Source organism: Camellia sinensis, chromosome 12, assembly GCF_055761805.1.
Source record: "Camellia sinensis isolate YWXY chromosome 12, ASM5576180v1, whole genome shotgun sequence".
Lineage (NCBI taxonomy): Eukaryota > Viridiplantae > Streptophyta > Magnoliopsida > Ericales > Theaceae > Camellia > Camellia sinensis.
This window is the reverse complement of record NC_138972.1, coordinates 132,457,706-132,465,941: the sequence shown is the minus strand read 5'-3', so window position 1 is coordinate 132,465,941 and position 8,236 is coordinate 132,457,706. Positions and strand designations below refer to the sequence as shown.

The following is an 8,236-nucleotide window of genomic DNA, read 5'->3' as shown; positions in this document are numbered from 1 at the left end:
TGGCTGTCATTTTATGTAAATGAGTTGTAATCGGGTTACCAAAAGACACTTGTTAATTCTAAATGGGCTTAAATATTTGAATTGAGTCTTCTTGATCCAGTATAGTTTGTGAATGACTCAGAATACCCGATCCATTTGCCAAATGGATGATTTCAAGTTAATACCCTTTTAAAACAGCCTTGTTTGGTTTGATTTTGAGAGAGTAATTTTAGAAAAAAAAATTTCAAAATTTTGTTTAGTTGAGTGATTTTGGAAAAAAAATTTCAAAATCGCCTTCTCTCTCCTATATATCAATTAATCACTTTTTCTCTCTTCTCTCTCTTTCTCAATTATTTTTTCTCTCACACATATCTACTCAACTATAACAAAATATCAAAGCATTCCAAACTCCCATACTCCAAAACTATTTTCCAAATATACAACTAAACAAACCAAAAAAATTTCTAAACTCTCTCTCCAAAAAAAATTTTTAAAAATTATCTCTTAAAACCAAACCAAACACACATTTTTTGACCCGTTTAAATTTCGGCCATTTGTCAGGTCTAACCTCAAGCTACCGGGCCAAATATATCTCAAAAGGTTTGTTAAATTTGTTAGATTTTGTTAATGAACTAAATTCAAATAATTATTAAAAGGGTCCAATTAATTTAATAAATTTTCAATATCCAAATAATAATGATAATAATAGCCCATATATGTTGAGTTACGTGGACAAGTTTAAGGGTCCATTTGGTTTAATTTTAAAATTATGATTTGAGAATTATGATTTGAGTATGGAGTTGTGTTTTGAGTTTTGAGTTTTTAAATCATAATTTGAAAACAAAAAATTTGTTTAGTTATGAGTTTTAAAAATTATTTTGAGATGATTTTTCTATTTTTGTTTTTTTTTGATTGATTAATGTATAGAATGTGAGATGAGAAAGGAGAGATAAAAGAGAAAAAATAATTGATTGATTGAATAATAATAATAAATAATTAAAAAAAGAGAAGAGAAGAATTTTGAAAATAATTTTGAATTGTACATTAAAATAGGATAAATTACAAACACATCCCTTGAGATTTACTTCAATTACAAATTTTTCCCTGTAGTTTTAAAAATTACATTATGCCCCCTAAGTAATTTCATAACAAATAAGCACTTTTATTAATAAATCATCAAGTTAATTAACAATTTTTAATGATATTAAAATTTTATTTCAATTAATAATTCAGATAATTTTATTATTGTATAGAAAAACTGTTAAAAATTTTATTTTTTCAATTAATTCTGTCAAATAAAAAATTCTAACAGAAAGGTATTTATAATTTTCCAAACTATAAGAAGTAATTCGTATTTTAATCAAATTTCATAGAGTGTATGTGTAACTTACCCTTAAAAATAAATTTGGTTAATATATTTCATCCAAATCATGATTTAAAAACAGAATTGAGTTTTGAAAAATAAATCAAATGCTATCTAAAATTTAGAAGTACGACAAAGTTTGAAATGATTAGATTAGGTCCAATGTCAAATTGAGCCAAGCTTAAATTATATATATATATATATATATATATATATGCATTGTTATGTATTCTATGGTCTCGTTTATAAATTATATATTTTAGCTAAAAAGTCAAAAAATCATTATAAATTATTACATCACTTTCTCTATTTTTTTACATATCTTTTCGTAACAAATTAAAAAATTATTAAAATGACCTGAATCTAGCTCATAATATCATAACCTTAAGAAAGTAATTATTAAAGAAATTGATTGTTGAATTGAACAAAAACCTTGGATCAATAAACAAGCCTGCCCATGGATATTTGAATCTAAAAAAACAAAAACAAAAAAAACTGCCTATACATTAACCTAGTCAAACATTCTTGGATAAAACCTCCTCGTGCAACGCTTAAAGTTATAATTTGCATTTTGAAGTCGTTATTGATTTAACACTTGAAATGAAGAAGAAAAAAAAAAGGTCCCAAATATCAGTCTTTCTTGTTTAAAATTTTCCTTTTTTTGTTTTTTTGACTTTGTATATCTGTCACAATATTATTAGGTCAAATCACATTGATTAGCATATGTCATTAACAAATCATGGAACACATAAAACTGAAAAAAGTTAAATACTTTTAAGACTGAAATGTTACATTTCTTTTTTAATACAGATTGACTAATCCCAACACAAATTAAAGATCTAATCACAAAAACAACCTATAAAAAAAATCAAAAAAAATCAAAAAAAAAAAAAAAAAAACATACAAGAAAGTAATTAAAATCTTAGGAATCTTCTTCTCACTTCACCGACGGCGTTCAGGAGTCCAATGAGGCAAAGACGGGCTAAAATGCGCCGTCACCACTCTCGAATCCAAAAGCTCCATGATGGGTGTGAAGCTAACACACCTCGGCACCTTATACTGATTAATGGACGCTCCTCTCGATATCGCATAATCCATTAGCTCCTCAAAGGTCCCACTCTTCACTACCCTGATCTCCAAAGCTCCAATCGAGTTGTCCGCGACTCGGCCTTGTCGGTATACCGAGTTAAGCGATTCCTCCATCGCCAAACAACACTGAGCCAACACGTCTTCACTCGGCGAGTTACCCGAATCCTTCGCTAACAGTTCCCAGTAAATCACGTAGTGACCCGGAATCGTCTTCGTATCGGCGTAACTCGTGTACTCCACAACGCTCGTGTTGAACTCTTTCAAGAGTTGCGAAGCGTTCTCGACCGCTTTCTGTAACTCGGACTCGTCGGTCTTGTCCGAGTCGATGCTGAGTATCACGTTTTTTCTCCGTACAAAGTGGAATTGCGGAGCTGAGTTGTGGAACCCGGTAACTCGGAGGATGTCGCCGACTCGGTATCGGCAGAGTCCGGCGTAGGTGGTGACCAGGAGTTCGTATTCCTTTCCCACTTCCACGTCAGCGAGGTCAACGAGTTTGGGTGGCGAGTAGCGGGTTGACTCGGCTGAGTTGGGTTCGTGAGGGAGGAACTCGAAGTAGGCCATGTTTGGCATGAGGGTATATGAGACTTCAGAGGGTTTTGACATCGGGTTGAGATTGAGTCCAAAATAACACTCCGACGAAGCGTACATGGTGCAAGCTAGGGGCAACCTGCCACTGTAGTAGTCCAGGGTCGGAATGTATTGGGCCATCGCACCCGTTACAATCACATCCAAGTACTTTGTGTTGGGCCAAATTCTAGTAATAATTCCTTCCCAATTGTCCTTTGAGCACTCTTTCCACACGAGATCCGCAAGTACCGGGTCGGGTTTTATCTTTTGGGTAATGTACTCCCGAACTGATGGATCGGTGATTTTCGGGTTGAGAGTTCCGGTGTGGATATCATGGGTGAGTTGTGCCCAATTGAGTTGGAGGAACCGGATGGCCCGGATTAGTCCGGAGGCGAAGATGGCTCCGACTCGGAGCACTTGTTTGTGCTCTAATAGGCCGCAGAGCATTTGGGTGTACATACTTTGGAATGAGTCGGGGCAGAGTATGGCTTCGTTTGGACTTGTGTAAACGTTGTATGGGTCGTAGGGTCGGGTCTTGAAGTGTTCACTCTTGTAGTAACTGGTAAGAACTGGCCGGGCCAAAAGCCCACCCGGAGTCTCTGTTTCGGACTTCACAAACAAGAAGTAAAGTCCTTTGCCTTTGTCCAAACCCGGCACATATCTGTTAAAATTTAAACAGAAAATTATAAGAAAAAAAATTAAATTGTACAACCAAACAAAATTAACTCAAAACTCTTATATGTTCCCTTTTACTTTAGTTTTCAAATTTAAATTTTGTTTTTTTATCATTGGAGTTTAAATTTTGATTTTTTTTAAAATATGAGTTAATTTAGCTAATTCAAACAAATTGTCTAAATTATTAACATAATAACTATAAAATACACTTCAATCTAAAAAATATACATTTTAAATCAATTTGTTCTCTAAAGTTTTAATTTGAAAAATGATTGAGAACACTAACGCCCCGTTTGTTTCCAGAGATGGAATGGAGGGGATTGATAGTGAGGGGATTAATAGTGAGGGAATTGTTAGTGAGGGTCGTTTGTTTTCAGAGATAGAATGGAGGGGATTGATAGTGAGGGGATTAATAATGAGGGGATTGTTAGTGAGGGGATTGATAGTGAGGGGATTAGTAGTGAGGGGATTGATAGTGAGGGGATTAGTAGTGAGGGGATTGATAGTGAGGGGATTAGTAGTGAGGAATTGTTAAATTATTTTTGTATAAAATAATAAAACAAATAAAAAAATATAAAAAATTAAAAATTATATTTTAAAAAAATTTTCCAATATATAAAAAATAAAAAAAATAAAAAAATTTCTAATCCCCTCACTATTTTTCTAATACCATCTCTACCTCCTCACTATGAATCCCCTCCCCAAGGGTATTAGTAATACCAAGGTATTAGTAATACCCTCCATATCTCTCAAAACAAACAAGGTATTAGTAATACCAAGGTATTAGTTAGTCCCAAGGTATTAATAGTCCCAAGGCTATCTCTCAAAACAAACACCCCATATACTAATCCCAAGGTACTAGTAATCCTAATCCCCTTGCTATAACCCAAAACAAACGGGACCTAAAGGTGGTGTTCTAATAGTACCATTAATGATGTGGCAGTGGGCCACCCACCGTATGCCTTGTTTTTTTTTTTTTTTTTTTTTTGGTATTTCTAATGCATTAGTGATATTAGTGGCTTTTTTTTAGTAGTATGAATCATTGTTGTTTTAATTTATTAGTTTTTATCCATAAAATTAATGAAAAAATATAAAATATATAGAGAGGTTATAATTGAAATTGACAATTAAATTTTTTAAACAAAGAGAACTTGGAGCACATACTTTAGAAATTATATATCTATTTCATTAATAATTTAAACGTTATTTTAAAATTGCACTGGTTTGATTAGAATCAAAAAAACTTTAGTGAAGTAAATTGATAAAACTTAAATTTGAATGAACAAAATGACAAAAAAAAAACATGAATATATTTACTTACAAGTTCATGACAGGCATAAGAAGACTGTATAGCAACTGACGACGATCCAGCTCTTCACGAATCGTCGGCATGAGTTTTCTTTCACCAGCCGACGTACCAGAGCTGTACAAAATTATCAAAATCACAAGCTAAAAAATAATCCGAGTTCAATTTTCAACGATTTCATAACCAAAAAATATATATATGAAAAAAATAATCAACTAATTACCTAGTGAGAAACTCGGAGATCGGATGAGCAGACAAGATCGGCGAACGATCACCATTGGCAATTCGCTGAATCTCAGGTTGAAGATCTTCGTAAGTAATCACCGGAATTTTGGATTTGAAAGCGTCTCGATCGGTTGCTCCGGAGAGCTTGAATCGCCGGAGGTATTCCGTTTGGGCGTTCCGAGACAGTATTTCGGACAACACGTTCTCTTGAACGGAGTCGGCATTTCTCGTCATCTCTTCGATGAATCGAAGCGCCTTCGCGTCCTTCTCGCAAGCCGGAGGTCCTAGAGGAGATGACAAAACAGAATCAACCGCCATTGTATAGAGAGAGAGAGAGAGAGAGAGAGAGGAGAGCTCTGTAGTGTGTGTTTGAGAGAGAGAGAGAGAGAGAGAGAGAGACTTAGAGAAGAAGATGGAGGAGAGGTGGTGGTGGTGTGAAGGAGGGGAATTGACTTTATATAGGAGAGAGAAAACAATGTTTTCTGCATGAATGAATGAAGTGATACCGTGGCTGGTGGGGGCCAAGTGGCGTGAGACAAAAAGGAGGCAAAGTTGACTGGGGGTCGTGGACAATTTTGTAAGTGTCCGTTGTCAAGTTGTGTTTGGCGGGGAGGGGACATGGTGGGCCTCTTTCACGTCATTGGTTCAAATATGGGGCATGCATGTGGGCCCTCTCAAACCGACACATCATCTCATCATGTAAATGTTGCTCTGAATAGATGTTCGGGTTTACTTATTTGATGATATTTTGATTTTTAGTTCTCCTTTGCTAATTTTTTATTTTAGTTAAAAAATTATTATAAATTATCTTATCATTCTTTTTATTTATTTTTTTTGTATATTTTTTTAAAAAAAATTAAAAAATTATTAAAATAATATCTTCTCAAACGAGACCTAGTTAATTATTTTCATATTTTTTTAAGGAGTTTTAGATTTCAAAATTAATTTTTTTTTTTAAGTTTGGAAATGACAAAAATAAGTTAATTATGGTGGGTATTTTTTTTTTTTTTGAAACTTATTTTGGCTTTTTAAATTATTTTTTAGAATTTGTCAATTTTTTGATACTTTTTAAATTTATTACACAAGACAGAAAAGAAAAATAAAAAACTTGGCATAATTTTTTTAAAAAGTCAATAAAAAAATTACTTATTTAGCTCACCCCTTTTAGAAGAAAAAAAATGCCAATATCGATATGCAAAATCACCTAATAATAAATTGTCATACATAAATGTTCATATATTGTTAGAAATTGGGCGCCCATGTGGCATGACCCTTAGAACCTTTTGAACCTCATCCAAATGGGTTTTGAATTTGAATTCAAACCTATTTGGATGAGCCACTCAGGATATATACCTATCATATCATGATATGGATAGATGATATAGATATCAGATATTATCTCATTTAACCAATGGATAAATGAGATAAATATAATATATATCTGATATTGGTTATGGGTAACCAAGAGAGAAAACAACGTAGGTTTTGTTTTCTACCCATAAACTGACTCTCTCCCAAGAAACAACGATCAAGTCAATTGCACTGTGGTTTGTGTGGGTGATATTCACCATTGTAATATCACCCCACTGCTGGGATTGATTTATCAGACTCTGGAAGCACGTGATTTATCCACGAGGTTCTATCATCGAAAGGTATGATATGATTATTTTATCCGCTGCATAATTGTTTGTTTTTATTTACATTGGTATCAGAGCCATTGATGGATATTTTCGTGTTTCTATTTTTACATGCGTATATATACATGTATATGCATGAATATTAATGGAGGAGGAAGATGAAGTGCACGGTTTTCTTTTTTGCATTTTAACTCCATTTAGATTGAGAGAGTGATATACCTCAATTTTATGTTGCTTAAATGTTATTTTTTATGCCATAAATGTTTTTATTGTGAAAAATGGAGTCCGTCAGTACAAAAATCGGACCGGAAAACACCCGGGAAGGCGGCGCGTGTGATTCACGCGCTGTATGACGCCGAGCAGCAGCCCCACGCGCCACCACGCGCCTCCACGCGCTGAGCGCGTTAGGCACGCGCGCCCCACGCGCCACACGCACGATCTGTCAGCTTCCTTCCACACGCGCGCGTTAGCCGCGCCGCTTCCAGCCGCGCCACGTGTGCGACACACGCGCGCCATGCGCCGCGCCGCGCCGACTCGCGCCGGGTTGCGCTGAGCCGCGAGCCGAGCCGTTTTTCCCCTGGCTTGGCTCTAAGGCTCTGTTTGTTTGTTTTTTAATTCTGAATTGCGTTAATTGGCCATAATTTATTCGTTATAGCTTTGTTTTAAGCATGGTTGGTACCCTTAGACTCATAATTAATTTTTATACATTCTGTAAAATTTTGAAAATTTTACGAAAATAAAAAATATTTATTCTGTGTTAATAATTCATTTTTTATGCTTTAAAATGATTCTGGTATTACATAAATAATTTTCTGGGGTTGAAATTTTTATTGTGGACTTCTGAAATGTTTTACTATCTATTGGTAATATTGTCTCAGTTTATCAGTTTCTGGATTTTTTATTTCTAATTTTATGTGTGTTTATTAGTTATTTAAAATTCCAGAATATTTCAGAAAAATTCCAGAAAATTTCAAAATGATGTACACTTTAATTATGGCATAATCTGAATATTGAATACAGCATATTTTTTTTTGGATTTGTAATATGTTGAAATTAGAAGAGCATGATTATTTATTTATTTATTAGAATTCCATTATTAAATAAATATAGCATGAGTTATTTGTAGATTTACATTAAAATGCTATTGTATGGAATTTATCATGCTTTGTATATGCCATAGTCAGTGGGAGGTTATTCGGTTGAGAGAAATCTTTGTAGATTAACTCCCGAAAACCAATATTTTTGCGCATAAATTAAACTAAATTTTGGATAATTGTCACTTGTGGCGCAAGAGATGATTACGAGCATAGCGGATTTTCGATCTTGCGACTTGTGTAATATTGTCACTATTTAATTTAGATTTTTGCGGCAAAATTATATTATGCTAATCAAATT

At 33.9% G+C, this 8,236-nt stretch overlaps 1 protein-coding gene across 1 annotated transcript; it reads right to left on the bottom strand.

Annotated features, from left to right (window-relative positions):
- Window positions 1–2,097: 2,097 nt before the first annotated feature.
- Window positions 2,098–5,746, bottom strand: LOC114295855 (putative indole-3-acetic acid-amido synthetase GH3.1). The gene is made up of 3 exons (XM_028240144.2): window positions 5,203–5,746; window positions 4,995–5,096; window positions 2,098–3,659 (listed from the first exon to the last, which is right to left on the bottom strand). Exons 1-3 carry the CDS (start codon window positions 5,520–5,522, stop codon window positions 2,285–2,287), a joined length of 1,797 nt encoding a protein of 598 aa, XP_028095945.2. The 5' UTR covers window positions 5,523–5,746; the 3' UTR covers window positions 2,098–2,284.
- Between the last annotated feature and the right edge of the window lie 2,490 nt (window positions 5,747–8,236).

Excerpts from the sequence above, each read along its gene's own strand:
- LOC114295855 (XM_028240144.2), bottom strand. The coding sequence starts at position 5,522 with ATGGCGGTTGATTCTGTTTTGTCATCTCCTCTAGGACCTCCGGCTTGC. Across the intron at positions 5,097-5,202 it reads ATCTCCGAGTTTCTCACTAG|CTCTGGTACGTCGGCTGGTG; the intron begins GTAATTAGTTGA and ends AATTTTGTACAG. Across the intron at positions 3,660-4,994 it reads CTTATGCCTGTCATGAACTT|ATATGTGCCGGGTTTGGACA; the intron begins GTAAGTAAATAT and ends AAATTTTAACAG.